At 43.9% G+C, this 26,940-nt stretch overlaps 1 protein-coding gene and 1 pseudogene across 3 annotated transcripts in view; one reads left to right on the top strand and one right to left on the bottom strand.

Moving 5' to 3' along the window:
- Nucleotides 1-21,676, bottom strand: part of LOC147445640 (uncharacterized) — a 42,280-nt gene extending 20,604 nt beyond the window's left edge. The window contains exon 1 of one of the 3 annotated variants that reach the window (XM_086525094.1): nucleotides 21,228-21,676. In XM_086525094.1, coding sequence (XP_086381220.1) covers nucleotides 21,228-21,461 — 234 coding nt within the window. In that variant the 5' untranslated portion in view covers nucleotides 21,462-21,676. The remainder of the gene's footprint in view (nucleotides 1-21,227) is intronic. The other 2 variants (XM_086525092.1, XM_086525091.1) reach the window with 2 other exon arrangements.
- LOC147445641 (uncharacterized) lies at nucleotides 3,875-4,690 on the top strand (annotated as a pseudogene).
- Nucleotides 21,677-26,940: the final 5,264 nt, after the last annotated feature.

Raw genomic sequence — 26,940 nt, 5'->3', positions numbered from 1 at the left:
ACGACACCCAGAGTGTCATTGAGGGCCTATTCTACATTTCACATTTCACATTTCATTTTTCCTTTTTCACATTTTACATTCAGTACTTTTTGTACTTGTACTTCAGACATTGTATTAGATTCACCACTTTGTGTTTGATGGTCTCATAGGTCATTTTGGCCTTTTGAAGACGTTAATATATCATTTCATTTCTCTCTCTGTGTAAGGATTCTAGGTACTAATCCTTAATTAAGTACTTAAACTCATGATTAAGACTTAAGAAACTTGAACTGAACTTAGAAACAAGACTCAGAAGAGAAGACTCTGTGTTCGATTGAATGAATAAAACTGAGTACAAAGGGTTCCTTTTATAGGAACTGAAGAGTCATTACCGTAGGGCGAAGGGGTGTGACCATTCGAGAACAGGAGTCCTCCTGGGTTGGTCACACTTCGCATTTGCATCTGTAATGAATCAAGAAGAGTGTAGCAAGTCACAATCGTGACATTCCCTCCCTCTTTAAATAAAACCCAAGGTAGTTGAAGAAACTCCGGGAAGAAGGAAATGTATTGTTGTAGTGCTTCTGCATCCAAAGCTCTTTCTGTTAAGTCCCATGTCATGGCACTGTTATTGACCATAACTATTTTTCCAAACTGAAAACTGATCATATCTGTAACTTGTCTCATCTTTGTCAAAAGTATGAGTATCACATCTGCAACTTGATAAGTGTCTTTGTCAAAGTCATTTGTAACTTCGAGCTTTGTCCAAGAAAAGATTGAATCCGTATCTGCTTCGAGTGAAATTATTGATACTCTGACTTGAGTTTTCTATTGAATGATGACCATTGGTTGGAAATTTGTAAGGTATTCCATTTATTTATCTGGAACAGTAAAATCCTCCTAAAGTGATGTCGTAGACTGAGACAGAGTAGTGTTTGAAGGTAGATCCATCTGTAAAGGTTTAACAATAGAACAGTTTATGTCCAATGATTCAATTGCAACGACTAGAGTCATGCTGCAAGAGTCTGTATCTGCTTTTTCCTTTGCATCATTAAAGGTAAGGAATGGAGTCTTCAACTTTGAAAAATTATCATTCACCACTGCATTTGGTATCTGTTCAGAGAAACAAAGACTGTATTCTGCAAGGGCGGTGACGAGGCGAAGTTTCCTGCGTGGATCACGACCAAAGAAGGGGTTATGTGCTTGTTGGTTTTCACATAAGAATTGGAACCTTTCGAATCTTCAGCTTTCTCAGCGGGTATTAAGGTTTCCAATTGACAAGGGGGAGGTCGAGGGAGTTGTTGCCTCTTAGAACTGTGAAGGATCCTTTTGCACAAGGAAAGGATCAATAAATCTTGAACTTTACCACCATCAGATAAGAAAGACTTAAATGTAGCGCATGGCTCGCGAGGGGGAACTTGTCCAACGTCGCAACATTCACGACCGAGTACTCGACTAAGGTCGGATATCTGTGCCATTAAGTAAGCCCATCTTGATATCGCTGGTGATCCTTCGGAAGCTTCATATTGCTGCTTTTGTTGTTGATGATTCGAATAAAAAGTTGGTTGCTTAGTACTGTAACATTTCCAAGAATATTCATGCTGAGACTTTTGTTGTTCGCACGAAGGTACTTTGCGTCTAGTTGTCTCTGAGAAACCATGCTCTGGGTGAGAAATTTTGAGTTCCGAAGGCTTTGGTTTGAGTGGTTCTTCTTGGTCGACCACTGAAGCGTAGGAAGAAAATGGTAGAGAAGCAACATTAATCCAAGAAGCAGTAAGACGACTTCGGGAAGCGTTTTGCGTCCGCATCTACTCCAAGCGAGTGTGAAGTGATGCGAGGTTCCTGGAAAATGCTGCCATTTGCTCTTTGAGAATTGCTATCGGGTCCTCAAGTGTAATATTGTCATCGCCATCTTGCGATCCAGTCATGCCGACTGCTTATAGAAAGTAATTGATAACTTGGAATAAGTTCAGAACTGATACTTCGAGAGTAGTAACTCTTTTTGGATCGGGTTTTGGCACCGGCGAATCGGGAATCACAATACTTTAGTCCTAGAGTATCGGGGAATGATAATCACTTTGGGTGCAGGAGTGTCCAGAATCTCGTCTAGAGAAATGGGACGGGCACAATGAAGTCGTCCACTGCCATGGATGCCATGGCCAGCGCTAGAGGAGAAAGGATGAAGAGCAGCGCTCGTAAAAGGGAATCGCTGGTCATGTGGTTTTTTTTTTTTTAAGTGAATTTGGGCTTGAATGTATAAAGTGTATTCACATGAGGCTTAAAAAATTTGGGGCTGACCGGCCATGTTAAAAAAAACCTTTGGTTGAGTTTAATAAAAGTGTGTGCTATTGGTTTCTTAACGTAAAACAGCCAGCGTGGAGTTTTTTTATGAAGGAATTTTCAGCCAGCGTGCAGCGTTTCAGCCTATCGTTTCCAGCGTAGCGTAATACTTTGGACGCTTCAGCACAACAGGTGACGCTTCAGCAGTGCCCCTTCAGTCTACGTGATGTTTCAAGCCAGCAGAGGTAGAAAAGATGCACCAAGGGTCATATCCCTTGGAAAGGGTACTGGCTGCCTGCACTGTGCCTTTTTGCCTGAAGGGGTGTAAGGTGGCCTGCGAACAACATGCGTAGAAAGCCAGCGATTGTGTTCAGCTAGCACTCAACGATTGCACAAAGGGTAGTCGTCGGAAGGGATGCGAGCCAGGCGAAGGGTTGTCAAGTAGTGCCCTTTCACATGAATGGAGGCGAGCACTCAAGCACGAAAGGGTGCAGGGCTTCTCGAGGTACGTCACACGCTCACATCTGTAGTCTGTTTGTTATTTACGTGATTGAAACAGAAGGATTCATATTACCTTATACGCGTATGCGTATGTGCACCACCTTTCTTCTGCTTCCATGCAACTCCGGGAAGGGGGGAGAGAGGGTAACGGCAAGGGTGAGAAGCTCACAACCTTCAAGTCCCGGGAAAAATTTTTGCTCTGATACCACTGTAAGGATTCTAGGTACTAATCCTTAATTAAATACTTAAACTCATTATTAAGACTTAAGAAACTTGAACTGAACTTAGAAACAAGACTCAGAAGAGAAGACTCTGTGTTCGATTGAATGAATAAAATTGAGTACAAAGGGGTCCTTTTATAGGAACTGAAGAGTCATTAGTGAAGAGGCATGTCTCTTCACCATGTCTCTTGGTGAAGAGACATGACTTTAGGCGAAAAGACACATTCTTTCGGCGAAGAGCTGCAACCATTGGGTGAAGAGTCGCACCCGTAGGGCGAAGGGGTGTGACTAGTCGTCGAAGGAGTGTGGCTTTTGGCGAAGAGGTATGTCTTTTGGGTGAAGGGGTGTGACCATTTAAGAACAGGAATCCTCCTGGGTTGGTCACACTTCGCATCTACATCTGTAATGAATCAAGAAGAGTGTAGCAATTCACAATCGTGACACTCCCCCTCTCTCTCTCTCTCTCTCTCTCTCTCTCTCTCACATGGGTCTCTCACTGTTTTGGGGTTTCGCCACTTCTTCTTTGTTATTTTTAGTATTTCGAAATTGCCTTTTGGTTGTTTTTAGGGTTCGTCACTATTTTTTTTCTGTTTTTAGGGTTTCGAAACTGTTTTTTTGCTGTTTTTAAGGGTTTTGTCATTGTTTTTTACTGTTTTCTAGGGTTTCCTCACCGTTTCTTGCTGTTTTTTAGGATTTTCCAATGTTTTTTAAGGTTTTACAAGCGTTTCTTGCTATTTTTTAGGGTTTCTTACATTTTTTTGTTGTTTTAAACTCTCTTCTTCTTCTTCTCTCCCTCTCTCAATCATGGGAAGCGTCGAAGAAGTGCCAACGGCTTCCCCCACGAGTAAGAAGACACATCCCTCGCCGGCCGCCCACAAAGCCTCTATCATGCGGACATGTCGGTAATAGAGAAGGAAATGAGAGAATGGAGAAACGAAGTTGAAAAGTGGAGAAAGGAGAGGAGCACTATTCTTCAAAGATGGACCGAAGAAAGAGATGACATGTGTAGGAGGATCGCTTCGCTCGAGGAGAAAGTGGTCATCCAAGATTCCATCATCCGAAATCTACAGGTCAAAAGTGGGCAGCTCAAAGAAGGCGAAATTCAGCCATCCATGATGAAAGAATTGAATACCATGAGAGAAGAAATACGGGTTATCAAGGAAGGTGAGGAGAAGAAGTCATGGGCCACGGTCATCTTCGCAACACAAAAGAAAATAGAGGAGGACAAAAAATAGATTAAGGTTGCGAAGAAAGGGAAAGGTAAGGAAGCTCCTTGTACACCCACTCTTATTAACATGACCCTCGAAGAGGAACAAAGGAGGAGGATGCGGGCTCTACATGTGAGGGTAACCGGCCTCAAGGACATAAACAATGTGGAAAAAGAGGTTACAATCCTCACATCCATGATGGGGGTGAACAAGCCTTCACACACAAAGGCATGGAGAGTGGGCAAGAAGAGTGATGGCCCGGGAGAATCTTTGAAAGGGAGAGCTCTCATACTACGCTTCCCCTCCTTGGAAGAGAAGATGGAATTCTTGAGAAAGAGGCCTACTCTCAAGAAGACAGGTATTTTTCTCGATGATGATCTCACTCTCTCACAGCTTGCGCATATGAGAGAGGTAATGCCAGAGATTACGAAAGCAAGGGAGCAGGGAAAGATGGCCTTTTACAGAGATGGTCGGGTGGTGATTGTAGAGCGGCGCTCTACATGACGGTGTGAGACCTATGGGACCACACTGAAGATGGCTACTTCAAATTGTAATGGATCTATGAGGTTGGACGTTGGTGCCTTTGAGGACAATTGCAGAGAGAGGGACGTTGTTTTCTTCTCATAGACTCATCAGGCCCCCGGAAAGCTTATGCCACATGTGGTGGGATACAGATGGGAGACAGCCCACAGGACAGTCGCGAGATCTCAGCATGGGAGTAGAGGTTCAGGAGGAGTAGCAGTGCTATTTAGGGAGGAGTTACAGCCACTACTACATATTGTACGGAGAGATGATCATGCTAGATACATGTGGGTGAGGCTGAGCGCTTACACAGGCCGATTTCTGTACATTGCCATATGTTACTTCCCCCCAGTACGTCAATATATGCTGCAACCAGAGGACAGTCGCCTTTCTCTATACTAGATGATGATATATGGGAGTTTTCTAGGGATGGTGATATCATCCTCCTAGGGGATGATGAGATGATCATGCTAGATACATGTGGGTATGAGGTTGAGAGCTGACACAGGCAGATTTCTATACATTGCCATATGTTACTTCCCCCCCCCCCCCAGTACGTCGATATATGCTGCATCCATAGGACAGTCGCCTTTCTCTATACTAGATGATGATGTATGGGAGTTTTCTAGGGATGGTGATATCATCCTCCTAGGGGACTTCAATGCCCGAACGGGCAACTCTCAGACAGTCTTCTACGACACTTCACATGAGATGCTTAGAGAGCTGGATGTGGGTGAGTTGGGGCTTGACAGATGCTCACATGACAGAGAGCAGACGGAGTATGGGAGATACCTCACGGAGATGACGACTGCACATGGGTTAGCCATAATTAATGGCTTATACCGATTTCCTGGAGCAGCAAGTTTCACATGCTTTCCACACAGACACGGGGCCAGTACAGTGGACTATTTAGTATTTATGGCACAGCCGAGCTTTATTCCTTGTATTCAGGATTTCATAGTGGGAGCCAGGCCAGTGGGCGTAGCAGTGGATTATGCACTTTTGACATTTTCTGTTTCATTTCAATATAGTACAGCCCAGACATCAGGAGGTAGGTCACATACTCATTATACATTTACACCAGAGACTAACTCAGTTTATATAGAGGAGATCTATAGCCGTCTACGCAGAGCTACTCCTGGCCTCTCAGTGGAGGGGTGCACCACTTTACTGACTGAGACACTGCATGGTGCGGTGTCAGAGGCACACTCAGCCGGGTCGGAGGCGATATTCTAGGAGCATGCCACAGAATAGTTGGTATGATGAGGAGTGCATAGAGATGAGAGCCCAGCTTCATAGGGATCTTCTTTTAGGAGTCATCACCTACAGACAATCTCAAATTGCTTCCCAACGCCTTGTGCGACGGAAGAAACGAGCTTACTTGGCCCAGATGGAGCGAGACTTGTATCAGATGTTCTTGAGTAGAGACTCAGGAGAGGCATGGCGATTCTTTCTTGAGCACTCCCCACCCCCAATGATTACTTCTCCTGATGTGTGGGGCCAATATGCCTCATCGTTATATACAATTCCTAGACAAGACCCCCTTCCAGATCCTACAGAGCCATGCCCACCTACCAGCACCTTCTTTACCACTGAGATGGTAAAGAGAGCCATTGACAGGATGAGGACCAGCACAGCATATGATCATGATGATCTAGTAGCAGAGCACTTTACACATACTAGAGATATGTCGGTAAAGGTTCTTGTAGTGTTAGTTCAACCGTGACATGTGTGAAGGGTTACCTGAGACTTGGAGATTGTCTACTATTGTGCCTATCTTCAAAGCAGGTGATCCTACAGAGCCTGGGAACTACCGCACTACTATGGTTGGGTACACATTGGCACGGTTGTATGCATCCATTCTTGAGCAGTAGTTGAGTAATTGGGCATAGGGTACGGGTGTACGAGCAAAGGGCCAGGCCAGTTTCAGGAGGGATTACTCCACTCTTGATCATATTCTGACACTCAGAGCCATCATTGAGGAGGGCAGGTCACATGGGAGACGGATTTATTGTAGCTTTGTGGATTTCCGCAAAGCATTTGACATGGTACCGAGAGCTCGATTGATGCGCAGACTGCAAGAGATGGGGGTGCCCATAGTGTTGATTTGGGGGATTAGGGCTCCATACAGATCAGTGATGTGACATGTACGCACTCCGGAGGGGATATCTGATTTAGTTCACTCCACCATGGGGTGAAACAGGGTTGCCCATTGTCTCCTACTCTGTTTGGTATGTATGTTGATGAGGTGTCTGATTACATTGACAGAGAAGGTGGCAGGGACGTGGATCCCATTATTGTTATATGCTGATGATATTGTGTTGATCTCTGACTCACCAGAGGGTATGCAGCGACAGTTGGATGCATTACACAAATTTGCAGAGGATAGTGGATTGTTTGTAAACCTTGGTAAAACCAAGGTTATGGTGTTTAACACCACACCACAAGGGATCAGGAGATCAGCACCGACTTTCACATATGGTCAAGAGATTGTAGAGTATACAGATGCATACACTTACCTTGGGGTTGTCTTCAATGGGCCGAGGTTTTCTTTGGGGAGAGCAGCAGAGACTAGACTGACTAGAGCTTTTGCGGCCTTGCGAGGCTTGGAGAGGATGTGTTCGCAGGTTCAGTTCCAGGAACCTCGGACAAAGTTATGGCTCTTTGATACCTTAGTAGCCTCAACTATGTTGTATGGGGTGCAGACATGGGGACCTTCTGTAGGCCAGGATGGTTGGAGACGTATGGCGAGACCCTTGGTATCTATGATCTCTCGACTCATCAAAGCCAAGGCCTCCCTACCCCATGCTATCATTCGAGCAGAGCTAGCTGCCCCTCCTATGGAGATTGAGGCGTTTACCAGATCAGTCTCCTTTGTGGACAGCTTGTGGGATAATACTAGAGACAGAAATGCTAGACTGGCCCTTGAGTCTTCCAGATAGTTAGCTCTTCAAGGGGACACTTCATGCTGGTATGCACAGATGACATCATGGTTTCAGACGCATGGTTTCACCATGGACATGCTGCCCCCTTTCCACTACTCTCTTTAGGCACCCTCGATGTCTCTTACACGGGTGGAGATTACTAGACTCATTCGTCAGGCCATCCAGCTGGATACCAGGAGGACATGGATAGAGCCGCCACATGAGTTGGGCACGAAGATGGCTTTCTATAGAGAGCATCTTCTCCACCTACAGGAGATGGGTTTGTGATTCGACCCAGCTACATGGACACACATATGTCTCATGGTTTGCGGTGTGCCATTGGTCAGATAAGCACATCCTCACATCAGCTGGAGATTGAGACTGGTAGATTTAGAGGGATACTAGCAGATAGCATGCCGCTTATGCCAGTTAGAGCCAGAGACAAAGCTACATTACATATGTCATTGCACAGTGTACTATGAGATACGGGGGGGGCATTTCCATTGCTTATTCAGAGAGGGTTTCAGTCCTTTCTCTAGGGTCATGAGTTATGAGGATCAGAGATGTCTTGGGCTATATCTACTAAGAGTTACACAGATATAGAAACACTTTACTGGGGAGAGATAGGGAGAGACAGTCCCTGAGACAGATTACAGATTTCTTTTTACTAGATATGGGACAGCCAGAGGAGCAGTCATCATTGCAGAACTCGGCCCACACTCATTCGGCCACTACCGGCACTCATCGACCGAGCACTGGAGCTACAGAGATCCAGACGGCCACGATTGAGGAGAGGGGCTACACACATCGACGGAGACTACAGCAGAGGATTCGAGCCATACTCTCCCGACATCCAGAGTGCAGATGAGGATAGATTCTAGTAGTAGTATCTAGTTCTTTTGTACCCAGACATGGTATTAGATTCACCATTTTGTAACAGATTGGTCTCATAGGTCATTTTGGCCTTTTGAAGACGTTAACATAACATAACATTTCATTTCATTTCATCTCTCTCTCTCTCTCTCTCTCTCTCTCTCTCTCTCTCTCTCAAGTGTCCTGTCTCTTTCTACCTGAGTGATCCCTCTTCTCCACAGGTGCCTTGTTCATGTGTTTTGGCATTGCAGGTGTTCTAGATCGAAGTCGAGGTGCCCACCGGATTATAAGCCAGTTCTTGTCTTCATTGCATATTTTGCTGCCACCTTTGACAATCGGTAACCATCAATTCGGAGCCAAAGGGTTCCAATCCGAGTGTTAGGTGCAGCGGAATGAATGTTGTATTTTCTCAAGATTAGTGATCTTTATTGCTCAAGATTCCTTTAGTTCTTAGGAAAAGAGAGAGCTTTCCGTCTTATGGAGAGTGCTATGATCACGAACAAAGTGAGTGGATATTGTGCGTGCAAGTGAATGAGACTGAGAGAAGGAGAGAGAAGAGATACGACACCCGAGAGGTTGTAAAACCCTCCTCCGAAGGCCCCACTCGTCGGCGAGAGTGGTCTACTTTGATTGCACAAAGGTGTACAATGCGTATGCAATGGACTAATGCAACTTGGACTATGTCGATGACGACGACGGTGGTGACTACGGCAACTTGATGGCTGAAATCTGTGATCTTCTAATCGCTGAATTTCGGGATTGTTTCGGTGGCTGAAAATGACTGTTTTGGCTGCGTTTTTATGGCTGAAAATGGGGGAACATCTGCAACCAATCTGGGACTGATCTACTACTGTGTCTAAGGCTGAAAACACTGTGGTTCTGATGCGGTAAGGCTGAAATGTACTAACGCTGGCTGCCTCTCATCCTTGCCAAAAACGCTGGCTGTTGGAGACAAAAACGCTAATAGGCTGAATTGTGGAAAAACGCTAGCAGGGCTGATTTGGGAATGCTAGCAAATGGGGACTTCTGGCGATGCTGGGGATCTGCTATGGCTGGGATGCTGAGGTGATGGCGATGGCCTGCTGTGGAAGGAAGCGCCAAAGCCTGGAAGGTGCCTGCGATGATGGAGGTCCAAAAACGCTGGGGGTGCTAAGGGGGGGTACTGCTGAGAAGTTGCCTGTTGAGCGGGAAGCTCCTGCTGCCTCTTCTGCCAGAAAGTGCTAACTTGGGTTTGCTTATATATCAACTTAGCAAAATTTCCCTACCTACTTTTGTTGGAAAGTCACTTAAAATTAATAAGTGAAAATAACCAAAAATAGGAAAATAGGCTAAATGCAATGAAAAATTCCCCTGACTGAACCTGATGGATTCTGAAGGAAATACTGATGATCATGCTGTGTGTAACCAGAGGATATGCATCTATTGCTAAGTGACTGGGCATGCACGGTCTACGAATAGACTCACAAAAGTACCAGATCACTGCTAATCTAGACTTGACTGGACTAACTGAACCCTGCTGTGGTGTAGCTTGTCCACGCACACATAGGGTTGGGATGTGTCACGTGACATCTCCTCCTTTTCAAAGTGAGGTACTGGTACTGTAACAGACTTGGACACTCCAAGTCAAGAATCAACCGCGACAGCACCAAATAACCACTTCAAAACAATTCACAGATCACAATAGATTTGCACTGGCTCGGCGAAGTTCCGTGCCTAGAGATATTGGCCCCAAAGACTGGCGCCCCTTTCGAATTTCTTTTTGTATTAATCAATCGTCAAAGTACAAGAGAGCGGTTAGGGTTTCACTCTCAGACTCTGCGTCCAGATGCTCTGAGAAGTGAGGCCCTCACCACTAATTTAAAGGTACAAGGGATGCCCAAAAGCAGAGCCCCAAAAGCTTGAAAGCAAAAGCAGATTCTCTCTCTCTCTCAATGAGAGTCAGTAAAAAGCAAGTTCTCTTTTTCTCTTTCTTTCTCCCAAATCAAAGCGAAAAGCTGAGATTTGCGTCGCTCAAAATTTCCCCAAAAAAAATAATCCGCCTTCGCGAATTTCGAAAATTAGGGTTTTTGGCAGAAATCAGGGTTTGCAGGAATTTTAGGGTTTTTGGCAGAGATTAGGGTTTCTGCTGTCCGCCACGTTATCACTTTGTGACAGGTACCGAACTGTATGGCGTCAAGGGAGATCACCAACAACATCCGGAATCCTGGAAGGGACTCTTTGCCGGTCCACTCTGCTGTGTGGGTCGAGCGGTACTTGAACTTCATAAAGGTATGCAACGCTTGCTTCTTTGGGCCGCGCCGAAAGCAACACAAAGTCTTCTAAATCTCCTTCCTTGCTTCAACTTCTTCTAGAGTCCGGCTTCTTCCGTCTTCAAGAATCTCCATGGCTGAAAATTCCTGAAACCATCTCCAACACAAAACCATGAATATGCCCATTCCAAGTAAAGTGAAGGAAAAAAATATTGTCTTCTCTAAAGACTGTGTATGCAATGTAGATGAACATAGAGACAGAGTGACAATCCGTTCATCAAACACATGCAAACAATGAGATCGAATCTTTTCTGTTTGATCGAAATCAATCAACTGTGGCAAATCACAATGGAAATGCCCATGCTTGGTGCTCATACTATCATGTGCTCCTCTGGAAACTGTGTCATGCCAAGGAAGAGACATGGAATGTGACTTCCTTACATACAAACTTTTCAGCTTTTCATGAACAATCCGCATACATTCGTGCTCATCCATGAGAAAAACGTGCTCAACATGCAATATGTCATGCCTAGGAAAAGGGATCACATAACGATGTTGACTAAAATACAGGAAACCTTCACGGATGAAACACTCGAACAATGCGTGCGTATCAATCATGCGAACACATAATACTTCCTATGAGGGTTCTTTGGACCAAGGCTCGAGAGCCAAGATCGCTTCTTCTTGAATGATCGAATCGTCTTGTGGGGGTTCTTTGAACCTCGACTCGAAAGCCAAGATCGATTCTTGGTGATTGATCGAATCTACTACGAGGTTAGCTTAGATAGAAAAAGCATAAACTAACACATCATCCTTGTGAACAATCACATAATACTTCCTGTGAGGGTTCTTTGGACCAAGGCTCGAGAGCCAAGATCGCTTCTTCTTGAATGATCGAATCGTCTTGTGGGGGTTCTTTGAACCTCGACTCGAAAGCCAAGATCAATTCTTGGTGATTGATCGAATCTACTACGAGGTTTGCTTCGCTAGAAAAGCATCAACTAACACATCATCCTTGTGAACAATCACATCTTCTTCATGCAACTCATCATGCTTGTGAGAAATCACATCTTGATCATGCAAGTCATCATGCTCGCGAGAAATCACATCTTGATCATGCAAATCATCATGCTTGTCATTGTCATCCAAATCATTATGCAAATCATTGGCATCCAAATCATCATGCTTATCATTGTCATTCAAATCATCATGCAAGTCATTGTCAATCAAATCATCATCATGCTTCACACAATCATACAAATCCTATGTGTCATGCTTGGGAGAAGAAGAGACTGAGAGAGTCTCCTCCTAATTGGGAGAGATTGCCTGAGTATGTAATTTTAGTACATCGAGACACCCGTTACAGATCACCGTGGTCTGGGTGCCATGGCTAATTTTTCAATTGTCACAAACTACGGACGTGTCAAGCCACTGAAAACCCAAGCCAACCTGCACATCCCAGCCGAGCGGCCTAAACCCTAGAAGCAAAAGGAGGAGTTATCACCAACTTACAGATCCTCGCTAAGTGACCCAATTATTAAAGATCTTCCAACTTGTGGGTTCATGTCTAATGGGACCCAAGTTCCTAAGAATTAAGCAAGACCACACACTTACAAAGACTTGTGCAGCCAAATGATGACTGTTAGGTGCAGCGGAATGAATGTTTGCGCTTTGCTCAAGATGAGTGCTCCGAACTGTGCTCAAGGTTCCTTTTGTTCTTATGGAAGGTAGAGCCTTCCATTCTTAATGAGAGAATCATATGATCACAAACAAAGTGAATGGACACTGTGCGTGCAAGTGTATGAAACTGAGAGATAGAGAGAGAAGAGAGATACGACACTAGAGATGTAAAACCATCCTCCGAAGGCCCCACTCTCGTCGGCGAGAGTGGTCTACTTATGATTGCACAAACTGGTACAATTGGAATGCATGTGAATGATGCAAGTCTAAGCTATGTCGGTGATGACGACGGTGATGACGAGACAGACCTAAGGGCTGAAATCTGCAATCTTGTATCTGCTGTCCAAAAACGCTATGGGCTGAAATCTGCGACTAGTCCAAAAACGCTGATTCTGGGATTGTTTCTGTAGGTCTTCGACGCTGAAAATCTACAGGTTTAGGGCTGAAAACTGAGGTTCTTAAGCGCTGAAAATTGCTGGTCCTTTGGGGCTGAATCTGCTACTCTTTAGGGCTGAATCTTGCTGGTTCTTCATGGCTGAAAAACGCTGCATGCTGAAATTTCTACTGCTGAAAACGCTAGGTCAAGGATTTCCAAAAACGCTAGTATGTTGGGATAAAAAACTCTAGGCATGGGCTGTTGCGGTGAAGATCTGCTTGCAGTTGCTATCTGTTGCAAAAACGCCAAGGATGGGACTTGCTTGGCGAGGATGCAAATGGAAAACGCTAGGGATGCTGATGATGAAAACACTACTGCTGAGTCTTGCTTGGAGGGAAGTCCACCAAGGGGTCTTGTTGAGAAGTTGCCAGCTGAGCTTGGCTCCTGTTGCCTCTTCTTCCATTTAGTGCTAGTCTAGGTTTGCTTATATACAAACTTACTCAATTTGCCCTACCTAGTTTCCAACAAAAGTCACTTAAAAATAATAAGTGAAAAATGTCAAAAATAGGAAAAATAGTCTAAATGCACTGGAAAATTCCCCTGAAGGATTCTGATGGATTCTGATGTGAATGCTTAAGATCATGCTGCGTGCAACCAGAGGATATGCATCTACACTAAGTGCCTCGGCATGCACGGTCTGCAAACAGACTCACAAAAGTGTCAGATCACTTCTAATCTAGACTGACTGGACTGGACTGACTGAACCCTTGTTATGAAGTAGCTTGTCCACGCACACATAGGGTTGGATGTATCACGTGACATCCCCTCCTTTTCAAAGTGAGGTACTAGTACCGAACTGTATGGCGTCGAGGGAGATCGCCAATAGCATCCGGAATCCTGAAAGGGACTCTTCGTCGGCCCACTCTGATGTGTGGGTCGTGCGGTGATTGTTCATAAAGGTCTGCAACGCTTGCTTCTTTGGGCCGCGTCGAAAGCGACAAAGTCTTATGTGGCTCCTTCGATGCTTCAACTTCGTCAAAAGTCCTGCTTCTTTCTTCTTCAAGAATCTCCGAGGCTGAAAATTCCTTAAACCACTTCCAACACAAAAACATGAACATACCTATTCCATGTAAAGTGAGTGGAAAAATATTGTCTTCTCCAAAGACTGTGTATGCAATGTAGATGAACATAGAGACGAAGTGACAAACCGTTCGTCAAACACACGCAAACCATGAGATCGAATCTTTCTCTTTTGATCTAGAGCAATCAATTGTGGCAATTCACAACGGAAATGCCCATGCTTGGTGCTCATACTTTCATGTACTCTTTCTACAACTGTGTCCTGCCAAGGAAGAGACATGGAATGTGACTTCCTTGAATGCATACTTTTCAGGTTTTCATGAAAAATCCGCATACATTCGTGCTCATTCATGAGTGAAACGTGCTCAACGTACAATATGTCATGCCTAGGAAAAGGAATCACATAGAGACGCTGACTAAAATAAAGGAAAACGATCAAGAATGAAACACTTGAACAATGCGTGCATATCAATCCTACTTCCTGTGAGGGTTCTTTGGACCTAAGCTCGAGAGCCAAGGTTGGTTCTTCCTAAGGGGGTTCTTTGGACCTCGACTCAAAAGCCAAGATCGGTTCTTTGTGATTGATCACGAGGTTAGCTTAGCTAGAAAAAGCATCAACTAACACATCATCCTTGTGAAGAATCACATCATCTTCATGCAACTCATCATGCTTGTGAGAAATCACATCTTGATCATGCAAATCATCATGCTTGTGAGAAATCACATCTTGATCATGCAAATCATCATGCTTATCATTGTCATTCAAATCATCATCATGCAAATCATGTGTGTCTTGCTTTGGAGAAGCAGAGACTGAGAGAGTCTCCGTCTCCTGAATCTCTTGCATTTGTGCCGGCACTTGAGAAAAGAGTCGCAAGAACTCTTGCACGTGTCGCTCGCTCCGTTCTTGTCTTGCCTTTCTTTCAGCTTCTCTTTCTACTTTGTCTTCTGCGTGCCTACGATCCATTTCTGCTTTTCTTTCTGCGTGTCTGCGTTCCATTTCTGCCATTCTTTCTGAATTTCTTACTTCGCGTTCTTACTTCCTTTCCATAAACATCTGGACCAAAGCCTCCATAGGAGTTAGTGCAATTCTTGACGTGGATGGGGAAGGGGGAGGGTCGGAAAAACCTCCTAGTGGGGAAAATTCTTCTTCGCCTCTCTCATGCTCATCACCTCCAAGCGAAGTATCCATTCCGCTTCGAGTGATGACCATCTACTGAAGTCGTGGGTTCTTGTGGGTTCTTGGGGTCTTGGGTTCTTAAGTTCACGAGGAACTTGGGTTCTTGGGTTCTTGAGGGTCTTGAGGTTCTTGAGGTTTTCTTTCGCTTGCAAACTGTGTTTGAGAAGGATCTTCTCTTCACCCGAGTTCTGCTCTTTTCCGCGGGCACACCCCTTGGCGGCCTTGCGCTCACACCAAGGTTGCTTTTTCCCACCTCACGTCGATTGGCTGGCCGCTAAGTGCACGGTCTGCTCTCAATGAGTGAAAAGAGGCACCCCTTCTTTCTTCGGATTCCTATCACTTCAAAAACACGATTAGGAATCGACACGCCCAAGCGAACTTGGGTTCGTGCGACCTCAACAAGCAAAAAAAAATTATTGTGATTCTTGTGGTTCTTTCCTTGAGTGATACAGAACACTGCCAAAGCTCTGATACCAATGTTAGGTGCAGTGCAATCAATGTTTGCGCTTTGCTCAAGATGAGTGCTCCGAACTGTGCTCAAGGTTCCTTTTGTTCTTATGGAAGGTAGAGCCTTCCATTCTTAATGAGAGAATGCTATGATCACAAACAAAGTGAATGGACATTGTCATGCAAGTGTATGAGACTGAGAGATAGAGAGAGAAGAGAGATACGACACCAGAGACGTTGTAAAACCCTCCTCCGAAGGCCCCACTCTCGTCGGCGAGAGTGGTCTACTTATGATTGCACAAATTGGTACAATTGGAATGCATGTGAATGATGCAAGTCTAGGCTATGTCGATGATGACGACGGTGATGACGAGACCGCCCTAAGGGCTGAAATCTGCAATCTTGTATCTGCTGTCCAAAAACGTTGTGGGCTGAAATCTGCGACTAGTCCAAAAACATTGATTCTGGGATTGTTTCTGTAGGTCTTTGACGCTGAAAATCTGCAAGTTTAGGACTGAAAACTGAGGTTCTTAAGAGCTGAAAACTGCTGGTCCTTTCGGGCTGAATCTGCTACTCTTTAGGGCTGAATCTTGCTGGTTCATGGCTAAAAACGCTGCATGCTGAAATTTCTACTGCTGAAAACGCTAGGTCAGGGATTTCCAAAAACGCTAGGTATGCTGGGATCAAAAACGCTAGGCATGGGCTGTTGCAGTGAAGATCTGCTTGCGGTTGCTATCTGTTGCGAAAACGCCAGGGATGGGGCTTGTTTGGCGAGGATGCAAATGGAAAACGCTAGGGATGCTGATGATGAAAACGCTACTGCTGAGTCTTGCTTGGAGGGAAGTCCACCAAGGGGTCTTGTTGAGAAGTTGCCTGCTGAGCCTGGCTCCTGTTGCCTCTTCTTCCATTTAGTGCTAGTCTAGGTTTGCTTATATACAAACTTACTCAATTTTCTCTACCTACTTTCCAACAAAAGTCATTTAAAAATAATAAGTGAAAAATGTCAAAAATAGGAAAAATAGACTAAATGCTCTGGAAAATTCCCCTGAGGATTCTGATGGATTCTGATGGGAATGCTTATGATCATGTTGTGTGCAACCAGAGAATATGCATCTACACTAAGTGATTGGGCATGCACGGTCTACGAATAGACTCACAAAAGTGCCAGATCACTTCTAAATCTAGACTGACTGGACTGACTGAACCCTTGTCATGCTGTAACTTGTCCACGGACACATAGGGTTGGATGTGTCACATGACAATGACGTGATAGGACAGTGCGGACGCTCCGTAATTTATGTTGACATGCCGACGTGGCATGTAGTACAGACTTCCCCAATTTACGCTGCTGACATGGCACTATACGAACATATCTGCGTTTGGCACTGCTAGTTGCTAACGTGGCAAATTGTACGAACAGCTCTAGCGCTAGCTTTGGGAGAGCAAATACTTTTAGTTTATTTTGGCTTTTATTAGCTTTTACTATAGCAAAAAGTGAAGGAAATTAATTAAATCACTCAAAACAAATTCGTTCCGCACTAAAAAAATACTAAAACACTTTTAATGTTATTACTTGGCCATGTTTGTGTAGTCTGGTCCATTTTGATCATGGGTTTGACCTAAAAACATTGTATTAGTTTTGTCTTTTGACATGTATGTACAATATATTGTACTGCTTTTGGATGGGCCTAGGGCCTATAATACGAGGGTGGGCTCTCTTCTCTTGCACTCCCTGCAAGAGCAGGTGCAGAGCAAAGCCACCTATGTTTACTGAGTTGAAGCAATATAGAGAAATACCGAAAGAGGCGCCATCGTTTGGAGCCAGTGCTCGCTTGGGGTGGAACTCCGCCACTCCGCGTCTCATGTGTCAAGCATCTCTTTCAACTCAGTCGTTATTGAAGTGCTTAAGAGTTTGTTCCATTGTCATAGGCTTGGACACCCCAAGACGAGAATCTCGGTCGACACACGAGAGAATCACTTAGAATACTTCACGACTTTAGAATCACAATCTAATTTGGTCGTCACGGCCCGGCGTAGTTCCTTGCCTAGAGAGATTGGTCCTAAAGACTAGTGCCCCTTTCAGTATTTCTTTTTGTGTTGTTAAACTTTGAGCAAAGTACAACACCCGCGGGTCTTCGGCTCTCAGACTTTGCGTCCAGATGCTCTGAAGAGTGAGACCCTTATGCCTCTTTTATTCTTACAAGGGAGGCCCAAATGCAGAGCCCCCAAAATCATCAAACTCAAAAGCAAACTGTCCCAAAAGCAATAAACTGCCAAAAGCAGTCAGCACAATTTTCGGGATGCCACGTCAACACTGTCAACGCGAATTACGGGCGTTCGTACAGTGTGCCACGTCAACACCTCTCAGTGTGAAACATGGGCTGCCTGCCACGTCAGCATGTCAGTGGTTTTTCGGGATTTCTGCCACGTCAGCTGCCCGGGTGGTCATGCCACGTCATCGGTTTGTGCCATCCATACGTTCTTTCCGTTGGCACGTGGTGCCCGCCTGTTACCGAGATCGAGAAGACAAATCCATAGACATGCCCAAACTCTAACGAGTGTTCTCCACACTCATGGAAAGAAACCCTTACAGGTTATGATAGTTAAATAGTTGTCTATGGACCAAGGTCATTGCAAATATTATGTAATAGATATATGACTAAATATGTATCTAAGAGTATAGAATTGTTGTATTTTTTTTAAAAGGGTATTACGCACCTTATAATTTTATAAGTACAAATATATGTATCTTACGGATTGAATTTGAACCGTGCCTTACGTACCTTTCCACCTCGAGCATACCCTATGAGGGCTTACCCATTTGCTTTTTTATTGAAAGTGTAAATTAGAAAAGCTTTTGAGCTGCTTTTGGGCTCTAAAGAGCTATTCGTAAGTAGCTAGGGTATCAATTCTATAAGTCCGATTGGGTGAGTGGTCTCACTTGACAATTGTACACACATCTGATGATCAATAAAATAAAGGCATTTCCGCCAGGGGTGCCTAATCAGGGTCCAGCAAACTTAGAAGAACTCGCCCTCTGTTGCCCCTTCTAAAGTTTCAAGTGTGAGCATTTTTCCAATCCTGTTGCAATTGAGTTTAAGCGTGTTATCGGCATTTTCTTGTTTGGCACCGTGGTGTCAACTGATTACATTTTCTCTTCCCCCTCTGTTGTGTATTGTTCTTCTCATATCTCATTCTCTCATCTCGTGTCAGCTTCCCTTCCACTGCACACCGCTTGACGACACCGGGCGTGCCATGAGGATAGCGAAGAGGGGTTAATCGGCTGTTGCTTTTCAGCCAGCAGTAGGGCCACTTGTGATTGTGTATACGTCACAGAGGCTTCATCCTCATCTGCATTTTTGCATCCAGAGGGAGTAGCACTCTCCTCCAATTTGTCACGAAGAACCCTTGTGGATCTGCATTTTTCAAACAGGATAAGTCAGAGAAGTGCTGCTGCATTTCCAATCAGGAGTTGGACAAGATGTTGGCTGCATCTTGACGGCACGAGCGCCTCGTGTGGCTATTCATGCCCAGCATCCTTGTTTATTTTAGCCAGCTAGCAATAAGTGTTTTATCGGAAGAGGAGGCTGATTTTGGACCCTTCTTCAGCCTGTTATATACGGAGGTTAAGATTACTCATGGGAGGTTGCTAGCGACCCTAATCCCATTCCACCTATCTCTGGAGATTCTATTGTGACTTTGTACCAGCTTGACCATGCCACTACGGAGAGTTCTCCCTATCTGGAAGAGTAAAATAGCCTTTGAGAGGCTTAGAACCTTCAAATCATGGTCATAAAGCACTAGACTCAAATAGTGCTCTCCAAGTTATCAATTAGGGTTAGTGGATCACCAAGAATACTCCAATCTCTCTTTTTTTTTGTAAGAAAAGGAGGGCTTGGTACCCTTTTATTATGTAACCAAGATACAGACCAAACCATAGGGGGGAAACTACCAGTAGTAGGGGGTGACTAATCTAATTAAATCAGAAAATAGAAAGAATCAAAGGAGATACGATGCGAGGAATTGGGCAAGGCAGCAGTCAGACAAGTGGGCATGCGGGCAAGGCGGCAAAGACACCAGCATAGGACGCGCAGGGAGACGAGCATGAGACACGCAGGGATTGAGGGCTGTGGACAGAGCAGCAGGAGTTGATGCGCATAGAGACTTAGGCCGCCCCTGCTTGCAGGCTTTTTTTATTGCATGGGATGCCTTCCTGGAGCAGATCAACGTGGCTGCTTGGTTGGTTACGGGAGACTGTCATAAGTTTCTCTCTTTGAGGGTGATGGATTCGAGTCGAAGACGCCCTTTCCCTTTTATAAGGATACGACAGAGGAGCAATCTCCTGAGTGTTAAGAAGTGGGATCTTGAGGAATCTGGGCGTGAATTGAATAAAATGGAGAACGAACCAGTAGGGGGGAAGTTACAAAAGCTAGGTGATGCATCAAAGGCTAGGAGCAAAGGAGTATTGGAAGAAAGTCGTAGAGAGCTGAAGCAAATACAAGCTACTCAAACTTCGACGAGGAGGCCGAAAACTCCACCAAAGAATATCCAATATTAGACTTCGGATATCAAAGGCCAAACGGCACATCCCAGCAAAATAAGCATCACCACTTCAAACCGACTCTGCACCAAAGATCCGAGAGAGACATAGCCTAAAGCCATCCCTCGCATTGATCAACAAGGGTATGACATTCTTCAACCTGCAAACAACAAGCCGAAGACGAGGCAGCACCCATTCAAACCCTCCACACCTCCAGACCACCCACCCAAAGGCTGGTCAACAAGAATCAATCAAACAAAGAAATAAACGGCAAAAACAAGCAGCGGACAGAAAGCATGCAAGCATTCACACACACATACACAGGCAAAACACACAGCACATGCACCCACACAAACGAGAAAACCGCACACAACCATGTAGAAAACAGATAGCAAATAGGGAAACAGGAAAGAAAGCCCATGTACAAAAACAAGATCAAAACAGAAAGCAAAAAATAAACACAGGTGCACAGATATGGATTCGCAGCCTGAAGAAGGAGGAGGAGGAAATCGCCTTTACCCCTTCTAACAAAATTGCCATACTTCTCTGGCTTAGGTCAGGTTCACAAGCAAGGAGATTGGGAATTAGTTCTGTCCCAGATGCAATACTCGAGAGGGGATCATAGTGCATATGTTCTACACCTGTCCAGCTAACAGAGAGCTGCTCGGTCTCCTGCATCCACTGTCCACCCTCTGCACCCTCAACCTTAATTTTGGAACGAAATGTTGCTTGGTAAGCTGCTTGGTCTCCAGCATCTGCTGTTCCCCCTCTGGTGTGCAAAAAGGGAACAAGCCAGAGTCGTGCTCCCTCCATTTGAATACCAAAGTTTAGATGGCCCTCAGTTTATCTTGTGCAGTGGCCTCACCCCAAGTACTTATGGCTTTGGTGATCGTGGCTCTGGGTATGGTCTCTGTCTATGTCCTTAATCAGTTTTTTTCTCATGTTTTGTATCCTGCCCTTGTTCAACCCTTCAAAGGTGGTTTTCCGCTGATTCTTGTACTTGCCAGTACTTATCTTCCACCTTTCAGATGTTGGCATTTTGTATCTTCCCCAAGGGAACAGCCTCTCTACCTATGTCTGGGCAGTTGTACTTCATTTCATTTTCTCTATAATTTATCAAGCATTCTCAGCAACAAAAAAGCATGATCAGGATGAGCCGTTAAAGCTTACCTGATTATTGAAGTTGCACTGCGGTGAAGCATCTGATACAATTGTAGAGTCACAAGATGAGACACAAGGCAGGGTGAGGGCGGAAGCGGGGCCGTTGCATTGATGAGAGCGGCCAACTAGGCAATTCTGCAAGCCCAAAGCGCAGAGGGCATCGACAGCCCCTTGAAAAAGACACACAATGCGAAGCCTGCATGAAGAGGGACGTGATGAAGGGCCCACCATCTGCTCCGGCATTGTTAACCCTCTTCTCTGGCCCCTGCCCCCACATGCTCCTGCTCCTTTGCAGGAGCTCTGCTCTCACCATCATTCACCATCGCAGCGCTAGTCTACCCAACTTCTACACGTGGCTTCAGTATATCCGGTCTGGTCCCATGCCCCGAGCATGCCACAAGGTATACATACCATGAAGAGCATGGTTTGCAAAGATCACGTAAAGGCATGTTAAACCATGTAACAACTTGGTCGCACTGCGTGGGGGCGGGTAAGGGGATCGACGGTGCAGGAGGGCTGACCGGCATCCCGAGGTGGACAAGCCCCCCCAAAAGTAGGTGGGCAATTGAGGAGCCCCAATTGGAACCCACCATCACATGCCCCGACGCCTTTTGAGGCTTGGTCTAACCATGTCGCAAGTCCGCGTACATGTGAAAGGATTGCCATTTTACATGGTGTTATAAATGATAAACCTAGACTTAGAACTAAACCCGGACATGTCCGGGTTTAGTTGTAACAAGACATCTACGATGCAGATCGCCGCGATGGTCGTGCATGGAGTTCCCATCCAATGATCCCCCCCCCCCCCCCCCCCCCCCCCCCCCCCCTTCTCTTAAATGCTTTGTGTCACTTAGTCATGAGGGTCGCATCGAGGATTGAGAATACTAGGCTATATTTCAAGGAGACATCTCGTCTCCTTGTTTGTTGTAGGTGAGCTTCTCCCAATCATGAGCCCTCACCTCATCTCCATCCAACCTTGAAAAGACTCATCCTCAAATTTGTAGAAGAGGTACCAGCTTGGCCATTTCCTTCCCCCTGCTACCTCTATTGGTGATGGTGTTACTCATCTCTAAGTCTCCCACAAAGAGTCTCTTAAGTTACAACTCTACCCTTTATAATTTTGAAAACTCTAGATCTAAGCAACGCAAGAAGAAATAAAAATGCATAGTGTGAATTTAGGAAAAATTATAAAACAAAGAACATGTCTTTCACTTTCCTCTGTTTGAAGAAGTTCTAAAGGAAAGTGTGTTTATTTATATGTATCCCATTTACTAAGGCAAAACTCCAAAAAAGCTCCAAAAAGTGAGATAGCTCTTAAAGTAAAGACTCCACCCTTCCAAAAATGAAATGATTTCTTTTAATCTTTAGTACTTTTAAGCCCCGCTCGAGGGAGCTAAACGACCTTTCTCACTTCTCCTTGATGGCTTGTTTTAACAAGACAAAAATACAAAGCCTTAAGCAAGAAAGGTAGGATTTTGAACACATAGTTAAATGGACGCAAAGAGCTATCAATTATTGCCCAAACATGTTTAACTTAAATGTCGTAGAAGTCCCCTCGATTAGGCAAGTTGTGGACATTACTACCATGGAGTATTCTTCACCAAACTTCAAGTTAGTAGCTAGAAGGGAAAAAATCCCTTGCACCACTCAGCAAATGTGTCAAAGAACCTATGAGGCATGACACCTTGAGTTGGAAGCAAGCTGGCCCAAAGCTCTTTATTCAATATATGCACACAACTAGAGGAGCCTTTCTCGACACATTTGGGAAAGCAAGAATGTAAAAGCACATAGTAAAGCTAGTAGGCATCTCGATACACAAAGAGAGATGCACTACTAGAAGCTTGCAAGCTAGCTTCAACCAACCATTACAGGATATGTGACACAAACTCTTATGAAAGATGTTAAGAAAAAAGCAAGAATCATCCTTGGGTGTGGTGTTGTATAAACATGGGTACCATTGATAAACCATTGTTGCTTTAAGAAAAGGATGTGAACAAGAAACCAGCGCCAAAGCAAAGAGACAATAAAGAAAGATGAAAGGAATGAAAAGATAGATGTAATGCAAAAGCCTTTTCTAAATAACAGGGCAACCCAAACTTGCCTGGTGAGAGCAACAATGAAGAGGTTGAACATTGAGATTTTGCAAGAGGAAACGAGCAAAAGTAATAAGTCGTTACTGATGATGGGCAAGCATACTAGGAATCCTACATGCTTGTAAATGATCCTCGTCTGCGTCAATTTTGCAACAAGAAGGAAGGATAAAATTATGGTGTCAAAAAATTGGATCTATGTAGCGAAATTGTGATTAAGTAAAGAGATCGATCTGCTTATGTAACGGTTTGCAAGATTCACATAGCAGTTGCTAGGTCAATTATGCAGGCAAAAATATACTAGCGTGAAGAGAGAGAGAGAGAGAGAGAGAGAGAGAGAGAGAGAGAGAGAGAGAGAGAGAGAGAGAGAGAGAGAGAGAGAGAACTTGACACCAATTGAAGGCTATATTTATGCAGTTGTCCCCCTCCCCCCAGCAAAAGGAATTGCATTAATAACTTCTCTTTACAAGAGAGACTTTGAATGACTAGACATCTTGATTGTTCACCCCCATGACATTCACATTTCGAAAGAATTTGCTCTCTGTTTTGAAGCTTCAAACACTCATCAAGCCAAGAGACCTTATTGAGAAGAGATGAAGGAAGTGGTGTGTAGCAGGTAGTGCATAATAACTTGAGTGTCCTACATGGAATAGCATAGTAGAGCTTCATGCCTATGGAATCTTGTGTGGGTAGGGAGTAGGAGAAGAGAGTTCTAAGAGGAGAGCCTATATGCAAAACTAACCATGCCAAATTGTCCCCTGACCTTTGAGCATACCATTCTTTGTTTAAAAACCTCGCTTTTTGAGGTAAAGTTCTAAATGAGGATAGACGAAGGTTGCTTTCTCCACATTCAACCAAGGCTTTCCCCCTTGGACTGCTCTCCCGCCTTTTGGCCACCCATTGCTACCTTGGCCACCAAGTTTGGCCTTAATGTCCACTTCCCCAATTTTGATGAACCTTTTTGCGCACTCTTCAAGACATCTGCAACCCATTTCAATGGTCGTGTCAAAATCTAGCATCAATTCCCTAGGCGCTTTTAAAGATAGCATCATTCTTGTGACTTTTTGCTTTCCCCTCGTATAAAAGACCTTTTAGCTCACTCTTGGAGGTTGCGGGATCCATTTTAATGCCATATTGGTCCTCTAAAGGCAAATCAAGATCCAAAAAGAATTTGCTAGGCACTTTTGAAAGTAGCATCATTCTCCTGAAAATAATGTCATGAATGCACCTTTTCGCCATCTGTACAATTCTTTGTCCTTTCATAGTTCTTACTTTCTCTTTCTAGAATGCCCAATTCTAGTGAGAGAAAGTTTAAGTAGACCAAAAATTAACATTATGACATTACTTTGCCCTTGAAATCATAGTTGTCTTCGACTTTGAGCATATATAAGAGAAGATGAACGTGGACTCATCACATTTTGGTAAGAATACACTTCAGGCATTCAGTACCATTTCCCTCTAGATTACCAACCAATGTGGTGCTCATGAGTCACAACTGCCGCATGAGCGAAAATTGATGAAGAAGGTTGACATATGATGTGTTCTTATAGTCTTTTTGACATATGCCAGGTATACAATGCGCTTGTTTACTAAACCTATCAACTATCATCCAAATTCTCATATTTCCATGAATTGACTTCGAAAGCCCAAAGATAAAATCCATAGGTATACTCTCCCATACGAGTGGTTGTAGCAAGCCAGGGTGATTCCCTCTGTCATACTTACTCTTTCAACACATAATACATTGAGAACATAGTCTTTGATGCCTTTCTTCATTGTGAGCAAGTAGAATTATATCTCATTTGCATTCATTGTGGCTCAAATTCTATGATGCACAACATATGGAGCATGTGATTGAAACATAACCTTCTCCCTCAAGGAGTGACCGACACACCAATGCCAAAGAGAAGATACCCATCTTGTATCAAACATGGTTCTTGTGTCTTCCTATGAGTTATGGCTAACATGACATCTTTAACATCGAAATCAATAGAATATTTACCTATCATAGATGTGATATCATTATGGTATGATACACATGCCTCAATAAAGCACAGTTGGCATATTGTTGCATCTAGTACTTGATCATGCTTTCATAGTATGAGAGCTATTTGAAAAATAAACTAGAAAAATAAAGTTTTCCCACCTCATTTGTTTGCATCAAGCTTGGTTTGCAGCATTTACGATTAATAGAAAGCTTGGAAGACTCCCTTGAGATGCTCTTTGTGCTCATCAAACAACTTACAATGCATGTTAAAGAATTCTTTCGAACAAATCCTGTGTGAGCAATTTTTTTTTCTTTCCATTAGTCTATTGAATGTAGCAAGAGAATTTGTTAACACAAAGAGCATTACCAAAGTTTCATACAAGCCAAATGTGATATGGAAGGCTATCTTGTGAATATCTTTTGACAGGATGTGTGATGATAGCCATGATCTATTCTACTAAAGTAGCTAAATCCTTGTGGCTTATCAAAAAAATATTGTGTCCTTCATATAGAAAGAGCTTTTTTCTATTAACTTGCTTAGTATACAATAGTCCACACATACGATATGTACCATCCATTTTTTGCATTAAAAGAACAAGTGAGCAGAAGGGAGAAGAGCTAGGTCTTCCCATACCCTTTTCCATGAGCTCATTAACTTGGGCCATAATCTCCTCTTGTTGAGCTAGCGAGACTCAATAATGAGATTTATCAGGAAAAGAGCTTCCATGAGCTCTTTCTTTGAGCATCATCCCTTCTTTAGGAGCAATCCCCTAGGATAGCATCTATGAACAAGTCACCATTCTCACAAGAAAACAATCAAAATTTAAATCCTCTTGAGATAATTTAGTGTCATTAGTGGAGAGAGAGTTAGCATTAGGAGTGTCTTATAAAAAAAATCATATAAGGGAAGCATAGTCGACTTATCAAAATCTCCATGAGATACAATAGGAATAGTGTTTTCTCTCTTGTTGACTTGGAGACTCATTAATTGACGACTTGCAAAGCTAATGGGGTAGTCCAATTTATGTTCTCTTGGTTGAGCTAGAACACACCCAATAGCAAAGTTTGATCCATCAATACGCACATGAAAAATTACATTCTAATCGGGCACTCGTAGAATGGGAGCACTAGTTAAGGTCTTTTCTAATAACTCATAAGCATGGTCACACTCTGTGGTCCAGTGGAACTCAATAAGAAGATTGTACAATAGGCGAGCTATCTTGGCAAAGTTTAAAATAAACCGTTGAAAATAAGCCGCAAGTAATAACCAACATGACCCATGAACCTTTGAACTCCTTTATAATTTGTAGGTGGTGGCAAATTGGAAATGGCTTTAATTTTACTCTCATGTGTGGAGATCCCATTTTTGGACACTATGTGCCCTAAAATGACTCCATGTTTAACCCAAAATTGGCATTTGAAAGGGTTTAATGAGATGCGATACAATCTATACTTTTCAAACACTTTTCGTAAGCATGATAGATGTTCTTTCCAAGAGGAATAAACACAAAGTTCATCTAAGAAAGCTTTGAAAAACTCCCTCAAATATTCTCTAAAGGCAATGCTTATTAATCTTTGGAAGGTAGCAGGGGCATTGGTTAAGCCAAAAGCCATAACACAAAATGTGAACACTCCAAATTGATTA

Source organism: Adiantum capillus-veneris, chromosome 12 (assembly GCF_014529385.1).
Source record: "Adiantum capillus-veneris isolate H3 chromosome 12, ASM1452938v2, whole genome shotgun sequence".
NCBI lineage: Eukaryota > Viridiplantae > Streptophyta > Polypodiopsida > Polypodiales > Pteridaceae > Adiantum > Adiantum capillus-veneris.
This window is presented reverse-complemented; position numbering and strand designations above follow the sequence as displayed.